Raw genomic sequence first — 19,592 nt, 5'->3', positions numbered from 1 at the left:
TATTCATCAAATAAACCATTAGACATTTAGATGTGTATTTTCTTAAATGAGGTTAGCTGTAGATTACCTACTTTTTACCTCAGTTCTCCAGGCCTGTGCAACCAGGAGATAGATGTTGGAAGTGTGCAGGACTGAATACTCCGTTCTAATCATAATTTTAACAGTTTGTGTTACGTTCTTGTATTTTTCCAACATGCTTGAATGCAAATAAATACATTTGCAAAATGGTTTTATTCACAGGTCATTTAATAATTTGAGATTTGGCTGCTTTGTTCACTTTTTCAAGGTAAACATAGAATATCTGGAATTGGCTATGGCTTTTGTAACTATCCAGAAGATGACTGTTTCTACTGTGTATTACTTTCATATTAGTTACTAAAGTGTTCCCGTTCTTGTAACTCATTTTTACATTTAATTAGGTCTTTATGTTTTCTATATCCTGTATATGTTTTAAACAAATCATTATACTTAGAAGCTTGATGGTTATTACTTTATTCCATTAATGAAAACAAGTTAGATATCATTAAACATCTAAATATTTAATATTTCTTTTTCAGTTTCCAACCCTTTGTAATCAATACTACAAATTAATCACATTTATCTGTGAGATTTTTCCTGAAAAAATACCACAGCTCCCTGAAGATCTTTTTAAAAGTCTGATGTACTCGTTGGAACTAGGAATGACGTCATATCCTTTGAGTGAACATCGTGATCACTTGTCACTTGGGAAAAAGAGGTTGCTAGAAGAAAAGTTTCCAGAATTTGTATTTTTTCTTTTGTGGTTCAGTCTTATTTCTTTAAAAAGCAGTCATGCCTATAGCTGCCCTACTTCTGTGTTTCTTTCATTAACCTGCCCCCTTGTCCTCCTTTCACAGACCCAGAGGCGTTCGGCCCCTGGCCCCAAAGTCCCTGTCTCACGGAGCCCAGGTAGTAGTGCCACGTCCTGTTGCCGCGTCTCTGGTCCTTGCCACGTGACTGTGTGCATCACAGTCAGGACACACACACACCTCCAGTCCTGGGCCCCAGACACACACGGATAATCTCGGAGACACTGGGAATCTCCTGTCCTCACCTAACTCAGTAAAGACACACCGCTGTACCCACCTTCTAGAGATAGCCGTCCACTGGATAATAGCTTTAATTTTTTACCTTTTGTAAGTCAAGTGTCTCTGGTTTGTTCTTTGACCTTCGTGATCAGAATGAGTCCGGAGGTCTGCCAGCTGTGCCTGGAAGCTTTGACCCCGTTGGCGGAACAGTGTGCAAAAGCGCAGGAGACAGACTCGCCGCTTTTCCTGGCAACACGGCACTTTCTCAAGGTGAGACGTTGGGTGCAGTCACTGCCCGGGGGTCTTCGCTCCGGCGGGCAGTGCCGACACCGTCGTCCACGAGGAGACCGTGCCTTTCTGTTCACCGCGGGGTTCGGAGATCAGCTTCCGTGGATACGTTAGCCTCCACGGTTATTTTGTGTTCTGGAGATTTTATGTGGTGACTATAGCGTGGAATTTGATAATCTGATGATTTCATACACCACAGCAAGCAATAACATCTTCACGTTATCCTTGGATTTTTAAAAAACTGTTTTCTTTACTTTTCAGGTTTATTTAATGAAGAAGAATAACCTCTTTTTCCCTCTTTTTCCCGTTCGGAATGGGGAGGGGCTGGAGGGTTATGTGGCCGTCGTGTGTCTTTACTGAGAGGCGTCACTGTGTTCTTTCAGCTGGTGTTTGACATGCTGGTCTTGCAGAAGCACAACGCGGAGATGACCGCCGCGGCTGGCGAGGCGCTCTACACGCTGGTGTGCCTGCACCAGGTACGGGACGCGCCTCCCCGGGCCCCTCGCTCTGTGTGGTGAGGGGGTTTTCAGACAGACGGGCCGTTTGCCCCTCAGTCCTCAGAGGGTCTGTGCCTCGGTGCTTCCACACCATTCAGCGAGGCTGTATTTCTTCTCTTTTTTATTTATTTTTGGCTGCATTGGGTCTTCGTTGCTGCACACGGGCTTTCTCTAGTTGGCGGCGAGCGGGGGCTACTCTTTGTTGTGGTGCGCGGGCTTCTCATTGCGGTGGCTTCTCTTGTTGGGGAGCACGGGCTCTAGGCGTGCGGGCTTCAGTAGTTGTGGCTCGTGGGCTCAGTAGCTGTGGCTCGCAGGCTCTAGAGCGCAGGCTCAGTAGTTGTGGCGCACGGGCTTAGTTGCTCCGCGGCATGTGGGATCTTCCCGGACCAGGGCTCGAACCCGTGTCCCCTGCATTGGCAGGCGGATTCTTAACCACTGCGCCACCAGGGAAGTCCAAGGCTGTATTTCTTCACACTCTCAATAGCTCTAACTTTTTATTCTGTGTTTATCTGACAAGCTGTTAATAAGCAACTACTTTCCCTTCTCCACTGTTACGAACCGTCCTTTATGTCGATCGCTGCCCTAAAGCTGTCCTTACACAGCTGTGCTGGGAACCAGGACTCAGGACAAAGTAATGGAGACACAGTCTCTGTCCTTGAGGAACTCACAGCTTTGCAAGGAAACAAGATGGATAAACCTGGGGACCCCGACGAGTCCGCCTTCAGAAAGCATGGAAAGCCGCAGTGTGTTATTTCATAGCGCAGTCTGGAAGACTGTGGTTGATTGGAGCCTGTAAAGCCTCTGCAGCACTGCGTGACGGGGGCTGTAGCAGAAGGAGAGTTAGGCTGGCTTGCCTGTCCCTCCCTGTCCCTGTGGAGGGTGCCCGTCAGGTGTGCGAGAAGAGCCGTGTCGGGTCCTCAGCTGCCTCGGTTTCCAGTCTGTACCCCCACCCCTACTCCCCACGCACAGGCACACATCCCAGTGTGACCAAGTCATTGGCCAGAGCAGCTTTTTTTTTTTTTTTTCCTTCAGTATAGAGGCTGTAGCATTTGCTGTGACTGGTACACAGGGTTTGATTTTATTTCCCTTCTTTTAAAAAGGGAGGATTTTGAGGAGTCTTGCATGCTACTTAAAGACCCCCTTCCTGCAGCACCTGCGCCCCAGGCAGGGCGGCTCTGGGCTCATCTCTTGCCTCTGCCCTGGATACTGCCTCCTGCGGATGGTGCCCTTCTTGGGGGTGGACCTCCTTGCCCTGCATACATAAGCCGTTGCATTCTGATGTCCTTTTAAAAACCTGGGTGCACATTGTAGACAAGGGAGCAGGGACCAGGGTTGGGCTGGCCCTGGAGGCACTGCCGTTTCTTGGGCGGGGGGCGCGGGACGCGGGGGGGACTTGAGTTTATACTTACCCCGTGCACAGGCCTGCCTCTGGGAAGGGCAGCTAGCGCGGCCCCCTGGCCCCGTGCGGGGGGCGGGGGGTGTGCCTTACTGCTCTTTTCCAAACGGAATTAACATCTGGTTTCCCCATTTGGGTCTATCATGACATCCCAAGAAGCTAATGAGGAAGAGTGACAGGCCTGCTTTTCTCATGAGAGCTTAGCTTGGAGAGCTGCCCTGGTTACCTTCCCCTTAACCCCACACCCTCTCCTCTGTGTAAGGCTTTACGTGCAGGGCAGTAAAACCAGGAAAACTCCACCCACGCCCTACTGTTCTATGTCGCTGAGCCCCTTCCTCAAGGAGCCCTTCCGCCCCTCGCTCTGCGCCACCTCCCACGCAGCCCCCGCCTGCACGTGTGCGCGTCTGCTGTGTCGTGGCTGCCGCCGTGTGGGCAAGACGTCTGCGTAAACCTCCAGGAAATGGAGAGTCAGCTTGCAGACTTAGGGCCTGAGAATCTACCATAAATCTGTCGTACTAAGAATCTATCATAAAATGCAAAAAAAAAAAAAGTGCTTTGAAAACACAGAAGGAAGAGGCAACGTGACAAGGTAGGTGCTCGAATGGGTTCTGGAGCCGCACGGCCGGTTCTTGCTCAGAGGCCTGTGCTCCGGGGTAGGTTATGTAATCTCACTGTGTGGAAGAGCTTTGGTGTGTGAAACAGGGATATAAACTATATCTTCCTCACAGGGTTGTTACAAGACAGTGAGTTACTAATGGAAAAGCTTGGAACAGCACCTAGATGACAGTAAACTTTTAGTAAATGTTAAATATTAAAAAGAGCTGTCAGACCCTGCCTTTCGGACCCCCGTAGCCCACTGATTTGTATATCGTGTGGTATTTGAGGAAGGTGCGTGTTCTTATGTGTCCTTACCTCTTCAACAGGCGGAATATTCTGAACTGGTTGAAACATTGCTGTCAAGTCAGCAAGACCCAGTTATCTACCAGAGATTAGCAGACGCCTTCAACAAGCTCACCGCCAGCAGCACGCCCCCGGTGCTGGACCGGAAGCAGAAGATGGCCTTCCTGAAGAGTTTAGAGGAGTTCATGGCGAATGTTGGCGGCCTCCTTTGTGTGAAATAAACAACAGAGCTTTCTGCCTAACCAGATCCTTCCTGCAAAGTGCACTGAATTGCTAACAGTTGACTTGAGTCTTGTCCTTTTTGTCAGTTCGTTGGCCGTTTGGATTTTGCGAGCCTGGCAGGGCAGCGTGTGGTGCAGGGAAGCATTAGCCTCAGTCCGTCGTAGGTCTTGTAGCTTTTGGATGGTGATTTCAGATTCTCAAAATGAAATTCCACATATGTGCAAAGAGATGTGGGCACCATGAAATACGTATTCAGTGCCTTTTCTCTCTTTATCAAAGCATTAGGTGGCTACCCGAAGTTTAGCGTTTCCACTATCAGATATCAGCTGGATATCTGCTCATCTGCATCACTGCACAGCTGGTTGAAAAGACAGATTCTTGGGCCCAGCTGTAGAGCCTCAGAGTCCGCATTTGTTTGTTGGACCTTGGGTTCTTGGTTTTAATTAGCTCCTCTCCTCTGCCACCCCTGCAGTTTTCAGTCAGTGCAGAAGACCCTGAAAGCTTTTGAGAGGTGTGTGCTTTCCCAGCCCTCCCTTTGGTGAGGAGGAGGCGATCCGGCAGGGGGAAGGGCACCACCAGGTGTTTGTGGCTTCTTGTTACTACGCTCTCCCTGTCTGTCTTGTGTCACAGCAGCCTGGTAATTGCAGGCTTTGTGAATCTACTCTGATGCCTGAACTTGAGGAGGAAAATACATGTATATTTTTGTTCCATAAGAAGAACTTTAGGAACTGTAGCCATTTCATTGCCTTAATTTTAAGAAGAAATTACAAAAAGCAGATTTGTTTTAGTAAGAAATCAAGTCTTGGCGCTTCAGAGTCGGTTTAGGGTGTTAGCTGCTGTGAACCTGGGGCCCTTTTGATTGTGTGTATTTATGTGGTTTTATGGGTGAAATGAAAGGCTCATTCAGATGTAGTCTAACTTTCTGAGTATATTTCTGTCCAGCCACGTAGCCCATGGCTAATAATCTGCTCTGAATGGCTTGCTTAAGCAATAACTATTTTAAAGGATGTGAATTACTGATTCATACAGACTCTTACACGTTGGGACATTAGGGCAGTAATTATTCTAGAGCGGGTATTATACTCATTTCACAGGAGCCACATAAATTTAATTTAAGAGATTAAAAAATTCACTTTAGATCGTCTACTTTGATTTTTCTAATCAGAATTTTTGTACTGCTGCCATGCCCCCCTTAACTCTGTGTGCCAGCTTAAATTATGGAAACGAAAGCTAACTTATAAACACCAGGCACGTGACACTGTGCCCACTGCCGTGTCAGAATCACACAGCACAGTGACAGAAGACCCTGGTGCAGGCGCGTTCTGAAACTGCGCCTCCGAGGGGCGAGCTTTCTCATCCCGTCCTTGACATCGTGTGCTCGGCTGACCTCCGAATGCGGCGTTAATACCTGGGCCGCACAGAGTGGATGAGCCTTCCCATGCACTGCTGCACAACGGTGAGGGTAGCGCTGTGCTCTTGGCGCTTACAGTTAACCAGACAGAGCATCTGAATTCCATCCAGCCTGGGCAGGTGCCGCTGGGCGCAGATGAAAGCAAAGCCTAGAGCCACAGCTTTTTGAGGAACATTTCTCTTAATTCGATCACCACTGAGTAACAACTGAGGTGGAGCAAAAAGTCTTAGAAGACATCTAGGGCAAAACTAGTATCACTCTTTCTGAAGTGTACGTATTATTGTGTTCTTAAACATACTCTGGACAGTGCATTTATTTTTAGATTTCTTCTTCTTTCCCTTAAAGAACTTGAAGTCAGAGGCAGCGGTAGTCACTTTGTTTGCATTGTTTCTGGTGCTTCATGTTTCCCAGCTCCCTCGCGCCCAGCAGTTGTGAGCTAAATATGTCCCTGTCCCTTTGCCTAAGGGCACCGAGACACGCAGCCGACTGGATTGGTCCACTGACTGCGACAAAACTGTAATCAAGTTGTTACTGAAAATAAAGATGAGTAGCAAAGGAATGCCATGGTAAACAAAAAGGGCATCCGTATTTAATATCTTTTATCTACACGGATATATTTGCTGTTTGCCCAGATTTTATTACAGTCCTGCATTTTCATTAGACCACTTTTAATTGAAACAAGATTTTCTTCAGATTGGACCAAATAATACATAAGATACCATCAGAATGTTGGTTAGTGGCAAACTGGAAGGGAGCGCCACCACCGGTTTTAGGTAGTGGGGAAGGCCGCTTGATTGCATCAGCCAGGCTTTTTTCAGTTGTTCGCATATATGTTTTCCTGATGGGATATGCGTTTAGTTTGGGGCTTTTGTTTTATTTTGTCGAGTTTTGTCTTCAGCTATGTTTGTTGGCTTTTCAGTTTTAGGGGGTTTTGTTTTAATGCTCTTGGCCCAGTGGGTGTCAAGAATACTGGCTTAATTCTAGTAAATTGATTTTTACTGCTAAAACTGTTGTCAAAGGAGTTTTAAAAGCAAAGACATTATTTGTGCCCCTTTTTATATATGTTAAAGGGACACTGTTGAGTATTTGATTTTTTATAATGCTGTGTTTTATAAACTTTCTCTTATTCATACACAGTATCCTATCACCTCCGTTTTCAGCTCAGTCTTTGCTTGATTTTATTTTCCTTGGCCCTTTTATTTCTGAAGGCACAGTCTCTGCAGACTTTGTACCTTCACAGTTTGTATTTGTGTGGCAGCACCTGTAACTAATTCTTGTAGCTCAGTTTGAAGGATTGGTTTGCGTTTGTGGTCCTGGATGGGTGGTTGCCTGGGGGGTAGACCACCTGAGACAGTATCTGACAGTGTCCTTGCTGTCTCTTCATCTGTTGGGAGACGGTGGCATGTTACCATCACTGCAGTGAGTTTTCAACAGTGTGACCTTTTATGTAAAAAAACTTTGCAATTTTTTTCGAACTAGTTTTAAGAATTTAGTCTTATTTCGTTGTAAACCGTGTTTCTAATTATATTACATTACTCTGTTCAGAGGAGATCGTTACTACTATTTTTTCACAGTTTGCATTTCAAAACCAAACATCTCTGTGATGCTTACCCCAGTCAGCATTATTTAACTTCCCTTACTGTCTTTGGTTGAACTTTCTCTTTTACCAAAAATGTCAAGTCTTCGTATTTCTCCTATCACCATATTTCCCGTTTCTGTTAATACTTGTATGAACCCCTCAAGTATTGAAGGGAACAAGTTGTCAATTTCAAGGATTTCAAGTTTGAGTATCTTAATTTACAGTGTCAGTTGGACCCTTAAAATACTATTCTTGTCTGTTACAATTTTACTTCTGTTTGCCACCTCTGTCATTAGGGGTGTTGTCATTAGACCTTAGTAAGTTAGCTGTCTCTGACAGATGATTATCGTTATTAGCTCCTGAATAAAATATTAACTGTTTAGAAACCTCAGTACTTCTTAGGGGTTTTTCAAAACCAGAGAATAAGGCACTGATTTGGATATGAGTTCTTAACATTATAATTTTCTGTAAATTCCTCTATAAAACAACATAGCTGATTTGAGGATGTAATAATGTTTTAAATTATTTTAAAATGTAGGTGGATATTCTCTGACTTGGCAACTATATTCTGAGAACACTGCATCTAAGAATTCTTGAAAAATTGATTTTCTAAAATTTTAAAATGTCCAACTTAGGTATATTGCTGAGCTCAAATTAATTTGCAGTGAGTGCCATGGTTCACGTTGAACTTTAAACATTTTAATTTAGATGTAAGAAATGTGAAGTATTATTCCTGATTGATTATAATGGGAACCCATGACATATTTAGCCAAAGACTGTATTTGGTTCAGGTAAAGATAAAAGCTTAATAATGGGCATCCATTCTGTTCTAAAGAGGATGGATGAGGTGATGTGTTTCCGGCCCCTAGCTCTGTACACGTAAGTCTTTGTAAAGGCGGAAACGTGGTGACGGGGAGGCCCGCGTGTCAGCCCCCCGAGGCTCACACTGCAAACCATCTTTGTCCCCCTCGCCCTCCGTGGTTTGCTCTTCGCCTGGTCCCAGACTTCCCAGCAGTGGAGAGATTTTGTTTTTGGGTTTTCTTTTAAGTCTGTTTCCTTAGGCCTCTCAGCTCCTAGGAGCTGTCAGAATGTACTAATAGCTAATTTTCCTGGCCTGACATTCAACACTGCATCTGCACTATGTACCTAACGGGGATGTGACCTCAAGTGTGTGCTGAGCCCAGGCTACCTGGTGTGGTGTCTTTTACCACATACAGTTATTGACAGATTGCAAAGGTTGGTATTGTGATTTGGTTCTCTGTACAAAGGAAAAGGTTCCATGCAGTGAGTTTCTGGTTTAATGGTCACAAAATGTTAGCACTGCTACCGTTCAGCACGTGTAAAATTTTTTAAATTTATAAATATTAAAATTTTAAACTTATACTGACTTTTCAGTTTTTTTAAGAGACCCAGGGATGAGTATACTGTTTAAATATTTACCTCTATTAACATTATTAATAAAGGTATAAAGTTGCATTTAATTTTTCAAAAGATGCTACAATACGATTTTAGGAAATAAGGCCATGTACTGAGCCAGTTACAAGCTGAATATAAAATTGATAAAATTTTATTTGTATTTTTTAATCCATAAATGGGAGTTAAAATATGTCTTTTCACTAAATATTTTTATGACATTTTTGTTTTGACCATGTGTGATTTGTTCATGGGTGTCTAGCTAGACTATTGTATGAAACTTATTGAATGGTGCTAGTTCATTTACCAGCCTAGGATGACTGACACTGGGGACATTACACAATCAGAATAATTTTAAATAAAAAACATGAGGACATATCTGCACAGGTAAAATAGGGATTTGCATTACCTTCTGGGAGAACACCCAACCCTAATAGAATCTCCAGAATTCAGAAAGAAAATCGAAGTTTCGTTTATATTCTGTAATATTGAGCATACTTATTTTTATCTCAGCTCACAATCTTAGAAACAATTTCAGAGTTATTAGTTAAATCATTGGATTCGGGGCATATTTGTAGTAAATGTAGTTTGGGTCATTCTTTTTGGCCTTTCAGGGAAAGTGGAAAAGTACCATTCTGTGTGTCAGACAGACTTTCCTTTTTACCTAATTCTAAATCTTGTAAACATATGCAGTGAAAAGTTAATTTTTTTAAGGAAGAAAATGCGTTTTGAAAATATATTTATTTTAAACTTTATATTGCTTGGAATGTTCATTGATTTGTAAGGGTATTTCTTAGGTTAAATTGAGATCTGATTCCACTCCAAGGTGGATGAAGAACCATTAGGCTGTTTAGGAACTAAGTAGAGCTCATTCATTTTCAAGGGGGGAGCCTTAGGCCCAGGCTGATCACCTTTCGTTGGAGGGAGGATGTGGATGATTTGAGAGGCCCCAGATTTAAAAATCTGGTATTGTTTCTTAAAAGGCATCTTTTAAATATTGGTGCTCTCTAAAAATACAGTCTGTTTGTATTGAGTGGTTTATGAATGACGACTTTGGTGCATTAATTAGATTGTGAAACATTTTTGTTTGCTTCTTAAACATAGGATCGTGCACTCTTTGTAATCTTGAATGGCAGTTCTTTTAAAGCTAAATGGAAGCAAAGGGCATATTTGGTGATATTAAGGAGAAAATCTTTTGCTTGGAGTCTCCATACAATACTAATGGTAGCATACTTTGTCAGTTCTAGCACATAAATCAACATCCTGCTGAACTCTTGCAGTGTAAATTATTTTATCTAGCAAGAGAATGAACTGTGGTTAAGTCATTGATGCTTCCCAGAACTGATAAATGAAAAAAAAAAAAAAAAAACTGAAGCAAAGAGAGTTTATTTTTATTTATTTTTTTTTATTTTAAAAAAATTTTTGGCTGTGCCACGCAGCATGTGGGATCTTAGTTCCCCGACCAGGGATCGAACCCGCACCCCCTTCATTGGAAGCACAGAATCTTAACCACTGGACCTCCAGGGAAGTCCCGCAGAGAGAGTTTAAACAGGGATGTGCTAAGTATTTTTATTCCCATAGTAGTTAGCAGTTTTGTTTTTAAGTTTTGATAGTGTTCACTACTGTACTTTGCCAGGTCAGTTTTCAAGTATTCCTTTTAGTAAGCTCCAAATCTTAGGCTGCAATTCTGCAGCTCATAACTGCACTGCCCTGGGTGGTCCTTTCTGAGGACTGACTTGGTAAAGCTGTTTGAACTGGCAGAGTACAGGGTAGAGGCAGGGAGACCTAGATTCAATTCACAGCTAAGCTACTTAGGGTTTACATGGATTTCCACAGTCTGTCATCTGTATCATAGGACCAGAAGTGTTGTTAATTCCCAAAGAACAAATTTAAAGCACAGTGATGGATAAAATATAATAGTAGATGGTCAATAAATTCCATTCTGTTTAAAGATCATTGATAAGAACACATTTTGCTCCATTAGATAAATGTGTCCTAACACAAAGTCTGACACCTGATGGTCATTCACTCTGGTGGTATTATGATAGAGTTAACTGTATTATTTACTGCATCTTCTTTTCTAAATGAGAGAATTGATCTATTTAAGTCAGTGGTTTCAGTTTCTGTGGAATATGCTCGTATTATTCCCACAACAACAAAAAGTCCTAATAGCGATTCCCAAAATAAGTTTCATGCACCACTAATTCTTTATAACTTAGCTGTTACCAGGTAATTGGAGAAATAAAACTAGTTTCTTTACTGTGTGAAGTTAAATGCTTTACCGCACGAGTGCACGTTGGGAGGCTCTAGAGGAAGATCTTAATCCGACTTTCCTCTACTTACGTAGTGGCCTCTTCACAAAGTACCTTATGGGACTAGATTTCTAGGGACTATCCTTTGCAACATACTTAGGTTAATTTGAGTAATTTGGTAATAAATCACTAAAAAAAGGAAGAAAAACCTGAATCTGTGTTCTTGTAAGTATAGGTTATACTAGTTATTTTTAAAAAGGAAAACCGAGTCTCGCTCCATCTCTATCTTAAGAGGTCTTTGCAGAGTAATCTCCATTTCTTTTATGCCCCGTTTCTGAAGAGTAGCAAGACGAACAAAAATCACTTCTGAATACACAAAAGGAGTAATTCCTGAATTAAGGTTGATTTGAAACGTGCCTGTCAAGCCCAGTTTACTTGACAAGTAATTTCCCATTTATTTACTTAGTTAACTTACCGCGTGGCTTGTGGGATCTCAGTTCCCCAACCAGGGATTGAACCCCGGCCCTCAGCAGTGAAAGCGTGGTGTCCTAACCACTGGACCGCCAGGGAATTCCTGTAATTTCCCCTTTATTTCAATGATGATAAAATTGCCTCTTAATATTTTAAATTTTTTATGATTTGCAAAAACCGTTAAATTACATTGCAAAAGTTTCATCTGGAAAATTCTGATCTTCATGTATTACTGTGACACGCTGAGCAGTCAGCACTATTGGTGGAGGTGTAACTATTTGAACTTCCTGACAATTATGGTCACTTTAATTATAAAAACAACATAGTAATACACATTACATGCAGATAACTATTGTGTCACATGATATGAAAGCAACTGAAACTTTAAAAGCTTAAAATAGATCTGTTTCAAACCAAAAATAATTTGCTTTAACGTGAGCCTTTCTGTTAAGCCAAGGCAGTTTCCTATGTATGGAACACTACCTCTGTAAAAAATATACTGCCATAAAAGTTGGTTATTGTTTCTCGGTTCATGTTGTTGCTTTCTTTTAGCTTGTTGTGTATGTTTTCTTTCCTGATCCTTTGCTAATAAGTTACAACTGGTTTTGAAATACCTGGCTTAGTGGAGTCGTCATCAAAGCAATCAAAGAAGAAAAAAAGCATGGATTGCTATAAGCCTGGAAAACAGTATTTAAAATGGAAACTATACTACTGCCAAAGTTGTAAACCTGTTTTTTCCTTTATATCCTTACCTTATACCAGAAAGGATGTAAAGCTATTCAGCAGAATTTAACTTACCAAGATCATAGAATTGGTAAGGAAAATGAAGGAAAGGAAGGTAGGAACATAATACAGATAGATAGCCTTGGAGAACGGAAAGTAAATACATCCCTTATAATTGGTAACTGCCAGGGTGGAAGGGAGCCGTCCTTTCCGTGTGCAGGTGCTGTGTTGGGGGCCTTAGAGCACGCCTGCGAGCGCACTCCTCCCTGGAGGCTCTGAAAGACCGAGACAGTGGGCTGACCAAACACCATCCTACGTTTGGGTCATTTCCATAGAAATTGTCATGGCTTCATAAGGAGACTATTTGCCGGATTCGCAGCTGGTCTTATTTCAGCGCGGAGACAGCGCGTGCGTCTTCGGTTCAGGCGGATCTCGCCCTCTTCACAGCAAACCCCAGCGTGACAGGTGCAGGTGCTGGTCTCAACGTTAACCACGTCAGGTTTGGGAAGGGAGAGCACACCGCGGAGGAAGTCGAGCGCAGGATTTTAAAGGTTTTTTCTAATGCTATCTTTACTATAAAGCTTCAGGTTAATGTCCGAATTTCTCGATTAGACGGAGCAGACAGAGCCTTAAAAACGTACAAGCTTATCGAGTGCAAAAGAGCAGGTCCCTTGGTATGCGTTTGACCTGAAGGGAATCTAGTTAAAACCTCAAGTACCTTTCATTGCCTCCATCTGAAGCACCTGCTGAATCCGGCGCCTCCCAGCACGAGGCGGCCCAGCGCCTGACGCGGGACCCAACCGCCTGCCGGGAGCGCCCGAGTGGGCGGTGTACGCGTGCGCGGAGCCAGCCACCCCGCCCACGCCCCGTTTCTGCTGGTTACTGCGCATGCGCGGGCGCGGCCCCCCACCCACGCTTCCGGCCTGGCGGGCCGGTGTGCGCACGCGCAGACGCAGTCGGCTGTCCGGGCCAGCGAGGTGAGGTGGCGGCACACGCGCGGAGGCGAGTGGGGCGCGTTGGTGAGTAACCCGAGCAGCCTCCGGGCTCCTGTGTTCGGGTTTCTGCTCCTTCGGGTTTCCCGGCGCAGCCTGGGGGCAGCGGCTGTAGTCAGCGGGGCCGGGGCGGAGGGGCTGCCGCCTCCCGTCCTCTCAGGGCGGCCGCAGGGGCTGAGGCGTCTCGGCCGGGCAGAGAGGGTGGGGCGGGCCTGGGGGCTCGTGCGCGTCGAGCCGCGCTTCAGGCAGGTGGATTTCACCCCCGTGTCTTAGTTGTAAAATAACAAGGTAGAGTTTTCGAAGGCGGGAGGGCAGGCGCCGTCCGGGGCGGGTGACCACGCGGACCGCCCGGGCTGTTCCGCCGGGTCACTCGGGAGGCCCCCGCGCCCCGCCCCTCCCTCCTGCGCGGCCCCGGGGTGGCTTTGGCCAGGCGACACTGTGTGCGTGCTGTGGACAGGGAGGAGCGGCCGGCCGTAAACCTGACACGTGGAAGTAGGCTGGTGTGCGTTTGAAACGTGCTTGGCCTAAGGTTGCCTCTTGCGGGAGGGTCGCGTTGGCTCCGTGGAGCTGTTCACGGCAACGCAGGGTAGCCCGCTCCTCCCTGCTGACGCAGCTCCTTGACGTGCAGCCTTCGCGCGTGCTGGCCGCCTGCACGCCCCCTTCCGCATCCTTGCCTGTCCCTCAAGGCCCAGGTACGAGCCACCTGCTGCTTCTCTCCGCCCTCCACCCGCGCGCGCTGCTCGTTCTGCTCTCACGGCACTAAGCGGTGCCCCTCGGATAGAGGGCTCGCCACGCTGCCACACTCAGCTGCCTCCCGTGCGTCTTTCTGCCGAGAGCAGGGTCTCAGCCCTCGCGCTGGTGACTCTGGGGCCGGGGAGTTCTTTGCTGTGGAGGGTGGTTCTCTGAATCGTACGGTATTTACCAGCATCCCTGGCCGCTACCCATTAGGTGCCAGCGCACCCTCCGCGGAGAACCACTGAGCTGCGGTAGCAGCCACCTGGGGCTTAGCATCAGTTTAATAGCAGTGTAGCACAGCACTTCCCAACTCTTCTTTTCTCCTTTTTTTCTTTTTTGGCTGCGCCAGGCTGCTTTCAGCATCTTAGTTCCCCAACCAGATCTTGAACCGGCCCCCGGGCAGTGAAAGCACGGAGTCCTCATAACCAGCGGACTGCCAGGGAATGCCCTTCCCAACTCTTTTGCACTTGAAAATCTCACAGCAGTTTCACAGGCCCACTCAGAAAAATTTTTAAAGATGCTAAAGATTGATAAAGTAGTGACTTAAGTTTAAAAAAATTTACTGTATTACAACTAAAGTTCAGTTAATTTAGAATTTAGTAATGTTTATTATATAAACATTTAAATTTTTCCCACTTGTGATGCCCTCATGAACTCACTCGAATAATGTATGAAACAGTGTATGATTGCTAGCATTTGCAATTCATGTCCCTCCATTGAGCGTCTCTTACCGTAATGCAAAATATATTTTATTCCTATTGTTTGTTTTCTCCCTGCCTCACTAGAATGTAAGCGCCAAGAGGACAGGGGCTTGGATTCCCATCATCAAGAATAGTGCTAGTGCAAGGTAGTGCCTTGGTAAATGATTATCAGCTTTAAAAATAAACTTTTATTTTAGGGCCAAATTCATACTAAAATACAAATTGAAATTTAATTGCTTTTTACAGCCACAAAAGTAGGCAGTTTTCTTAAATTGCTCTTTGGAATTCTTTCATTTGAACGAAGTCAACTTTTTTTTTTTTTTATGGTTTTCATGTGTTATTTCTAAATAATTAGCTAACAGATTTCAGGTTGCAAATTGAAAACCTTTCTCCATCCACAAATGCAGCTGTGGAAAGTGTTTAGTACTAATAAATAAAAATTCAGATATTCCTGTCTGTACGAAGGATACACACGTATATGTGTATGAATGTATATGGACACACACACACATATATTTTTCTTTGTCCTTCAATTCTTCTAGACAGTATTGTGGGGCAGCTTGGATCAGGAATTGGTTGTACGCTTCAAATTTCTCAGGAGACATTGGATTTTAATATTTGCCTGATTCTGACTCTTGAAATACAGGACTAAAATGAAGCCTCTTAGTACTTTGCAGATAAGTTTGCTGTGTTCTCAGACTTTCTCAGCTCAGCATTGCACACACTAATAATTCTCCCTTCTTCTTTTCTTCTTCTGGGACTCCCGCAGTGCATATGTTGGGCCACTTGAAGGTGTACCCCATCTCTGCTGATATCTCCATTTTGTTCATACATTGTTTTCTTAACGTTCTCCACATCTTTTAGTTCTTTTAGCATCTTTAAGACAGTTGTTTTGCCATCTGATCTTTTTCAGGGATGGTTTCTGTTGGTTTACTTTTTTCCTTTGAATGGGCCATACATTCCTGTTTCTTTGTATGCCTTGTGATTTTTTTGTGGAAAACGCTGGAAATCAGATTCTCCCCCTTCCCCAGGATTTGCTTTTTTTGTCTTTCTTTTGTTGTTGCTATTACTGTAGGCTGTTTTTGTGCCAAGGATCAGCCTGAGGAAACTTAAGGTCTTTCTAAGCCTACACCTTTTCCTGGGCATGCACAGTGACCTTCTAAATTCCTCCATATATTCAGTTGCTATTTATAATGGTCTAGTCCTTAAATGTGTGGCCCCCAAAAGGGGGAAAAGAGAAAAATGGAAGCAGGGGAGGTGCTGGCACTTTAAATCCCCTCAAAGTTGCTTCTGCTGGAGGGGGGAAGTGCTAACAACAATATGAGCCTTGCAGCAAAAGACTCTGTCTTTGCCTCCATGATTAGAAGTAGCTGTCAACGGTCAGAATAAGATCCCCATTATTTGAAGGGCAGGGTCCTTATTGCCCACCTTGCTCCCACAGGCTGCATACAGGCTGCTCCTGGAGCTGTTGAAATTGTGTGTTCTCAGACTTTATTATGTTTGTTTACTTGGTATCCATTAATTACAGGGCCAAAGTAACGACCCTGTAATTCCTTACATCTTCTCTGCACGTTAGCTCTCATGGGCACGTGAAAGTCGTATCACAGATCTCCCAGACCACACATTACAGAATGTGTGTTTTCCCTTCCTGCCCACTGTCTTAACAATAAAGACACTGTCCCAGTTCTCTGTCTCTCTGCTTCCTTGTTCCTGCATATGACAGGTTTCATGTGGTCCTTCACGATGTGCTGTGCCTCTCATTTCCTGGGGAACTGTGAATAACAAACTCTTCTTTCAGTGGCATTGACCTCTCCATATCCTCACTTACCTGTATAAATTAATCCCTGAGCACAAAACAGGTATTTGTGCACACCTTCCTGAGGCAGGAATGAAGAGTGAGGGATGGGTAGCCACTGCCGAGTTAAGTGCCCAAATTGAATGAAATTAACCAAATTTTAAGTCTTCCCCTGGGAGTTGCAAGCCTTTGAATAGACTCTAGGGATCCAAGATAGTTACATCCGATGGATTTTGCCAGTACGGTTATCTAGGTATGGAGACAGTCTTCCCAGAACCTTCTAATAATCTTTGTACACTCTCTCACCAGTCATTCCCATTGATACCACCCTGATGGTGTCAGCCTTCACAACAGTCTCACCTCTCTGACCACTTTATTTTGAGGCTGTCAAATGATCTGCTATATCTGCATTTTGTCTAAAAGTGATAATAGTGATAACTGTATTTTATCAAATCTCAAGAAAACATGCTGACAATTATTAAACTTACACTCATTTTAAAGTCATTTGTTAAAGTAATTTAAAAAAATGTGTATCTTAAGTCTGTGAATGTGATACATGTGACAAGTCAGTCAAAGTCAGTCCTGCTCCGTGCAGACAGCATTCATTCACCGTGCTCCGTGCAGACAGCATTCATTCACCGTGCTCCGTGCAGACAGCATTCATTCACCGTGCTCCGTGCAGACAGCATTCATCGTGCTCCATGCAGAGTTTCCTGTCACACTTCATAGTATTCCCTTTAATTACTGATTTCCTGTGCTCCAGTTTCACTCATTCCCTCTTCTGCCAATTCACTTTTTGTAGACAGTCATATGAAGGTACTAAACTGTCTTATTTAGTGGTTACAACAGATACCATATTATTAGTGGTATACTTACAACTTCAGAGAGTACTGAAGGTAATATTTGTGTTCCTGTTGTGTGCCAAGGACTATTAGGCACTTTATAGTAATTCATCTAACTCAGAATAACCCTATTAAGTAGACGTTAATATTTGTCCACTTTATAGATGAGAAAATTGAGGCATAGAGGGGTTAAATACTTGCTCCAAGCTATGCAGTTAGTAAGTGGCAAAGCCATGATTTAAGCCTAGGTAATTTGGCTCGAGGCCATGCTCTTAATCCTGTATCATGTTTTTCTGATAATAATAGCAGAAATGCTTTTTCACAATCAGTATAAAAAATGTTATCAAGTATCTGCTTCAAGTAAAAGTTGTTTATATGATCTAGTCCAATAAAGTATTAGAACATCTACATGTTGAGATGGGTGTGTGCACAAATTACAGATAGTTTACAATGAAAAATTTCAAACATTTAAAACTACAGCCTGTAGTAAGAAGTTTTGTATCATGATACATGACCCTGTACACACGTGTATTTTTTGCTAAAACATTTCACAAAGCAATACTTATTTCTACTATAAGCCATATACTTTGATACAATTTTTTCTATCTAAAAAAAAATGCTGATGTTGTCCTACTATATTGACTTCATAACTTAAGGGGGATCATTGTATGGTGTGAAAAATATGGATAGAGGAATAGATGAGTTGTTCCATGAGATTTATTCTAAGTTCTTTCAAAAAGCTTAGCACCCTGGGGTGGCATCACACTGTTTGGAAGCCATTTCAGGCACTTTTTACTTACATAATCAAGTCCATGGGTCTCTACAGATATGTAATAAACATTTAAAAAATTATGTGTATCCTTACTCCCAGAGGTAACCACTATCTCTAATCTTCAGTTTTTCATTAATTTGCTTTTATCTTCATGTTTCTGAACTTCATTTAAATAGAATTATTTATACTATATGTATTCTTCTGTAACTTAGTGACACGTATTCTTGAGATTCATTCTTGTTAGCATATATATGGCTGTAGTTAATTATTTTTTACTGTTGTGAACTTCCACTTGGAGTAACAAGGGCTAAATTTCCCCTCCCATCTGATATAACTAAAAAACAACAACAAAAAAAACCAGATAAAATATGTGGGGAAAAAATGTCTGAAAATATTGGACACAGGACTACAAAGGGCAGTGGTCCCTGAAAGAAGGGAACAAACAAAATGAGCCTGATGATTGCCCCATCTTACTGCCTGAGAGAGTTTTCAGACTGCTGTGCAGGGAAGGGAAACCCAGACCGAATCCAGAGACCTCTCTGAATTGAGGAAATAGTTCATAGATCCTGGGGAAGCCAAATGGGGCCAGGGTGCAAGGCAGAGTACCGTACCAGAGAAAGAACCCTAGAGAACTGCAGAGGGACCTCCTTGAGAAACTACCTGAGGCTAGAGAAAACAAATACCTGAAAGGATTTGAAGGAACAGAACTCACTCAAGACTGGGAATAGTGACTGTTTCCACCAGCTGTACTGAAAAACCTCATAATTCATGGGGCGTTGGATAAAGTACTTAGAAATACTGATATTTTGCTACAGTGGTGAGCAGTAATTAGTACTAGACTAACTGCTGTTCTCCTCTCTACTAAGTCTTAAAAGCAAGACCTGAAAGGATAAAATTGTTTCCAAGTAACTTTACTGTGTCCCAGTACAAATCTCAAGAATACTTATATTTATAAATACAAATTTGTTTATAAATATACTTACAGTAGTATAAAAATATCTACCATCCAACAAGTTACAGTTCATAATATCTAGCATTCAATAAAAAAAAAATTAACCAACCATGCAAAGGAGCAAGAAAATATAACCCATAATGAGAAAATCAATTGGTTGAAACTGACCCAGAACAGACACAGCTGTTGTAACTAGTAGACAAGGACAATGAACAGTTGTAACTGTGTTCTGCACATTCAGAAAGCTAGAGGAAAAACCGAACATGTTAAGTAGAAATATGAAAGAAAGATTGGGTTGGCCAAGTGCCTTTGGGTTTTAAGTAAAAGATATATTTTTCATTTTCACCAAGAACTTTATTGAACAACGTATTCACCGTTTTGTTCCACGACCTTCTGCCATTTTTCAGGCAACTTCATAATTCCATCTTCCCAAAACGTCTTATCTTTTTAAGCAAAGAACTGTTCCAGGTGGCTTTTACAGTCTTCCAGGGAACTGAAATTTTTTCCATTAAGAGAATTTTGTAAAGACCAAAACATGGAAATCCAAAGGTGCAATGTCTGGTGAATACGGAGGATGAATTAGAACTTCTCAGCCGGAATTTCCC

General features: G+C 43.2%; 2 protein-coding genes across 7 annotated transcripts in view; both read left to right on the top strand.

Annotated features, from left to right (window-relative positions):
• The window catches only part of XPO4 (exportin 4), a 112,347-nt gene extending 102,840 nt beyond the window's left edge, over nt 1-9,507 (top strand). For all 4 annotated transcript variants that reach the window (XM_036831073.1, XM_036831075.1, XM_036831074.1 and 1 more), the window contains 4 exons: nt 558-688; nt 1,199-1,316; nt 1,718-1,810; nt 4,151-9,507. In XM_036831073.1, the coding sequence (XP_036686968.1) occupies nt 558-688; nt 1,199-1,316; nt 1,718-1,810; nt 4,151-4,348 (540 nt within the window). In that variant the 3' untranslated portion in view covers nt 4,349-9,507. The remainder of the gene's footprint in view (nt 1-557; nt 689-1,198; nt 1,317-1,717; nt 1,811-4,150) is intronic.
• Nucleotides 9,508-13,139: 3,632 nt separating this feature from the next.
• The window catches only part of EEF1AKMT1 (EEF1A lysine methyltransferase 1), a 23,044-nt gene continuing 16,591 nt past the window's right edge, over nt 13,140-19,592 (top strand). For all 3 annotated transcript variants that reach the window (XM_036831980.1, XM_036831981.1, XM_036831979.1), the window contains exon 1: nt 13,140-13,217. The gene's annotated coding sequence lies outside the window, so the exon portion shown is untranslated. The remainder of the gene's footprint in view (nt 13,218-19,592) is intronic.

Source organism: Balaenoptera musculus, chromosome 18 (genome assembly GCF_009873245.2).
Source record: "Balaenoptera musculus isolate JJ_BM4_2016_0621 chromosome 18, mBalMus1.pri.v3, whole genome shotgun sequence".
In the NCBI taxonomy this organism is placed as follows: Eukaryota; Metazoa; Chordata; class Mammalia; order Artiodactyla; family Balaenopteridae; genus Balaenoptera; species Balaenoptera musculus.
Note: the sequence above shows the minus strand (reverse complement) of the source record. Positions and strands in the feature narration are given on the sequence as shown.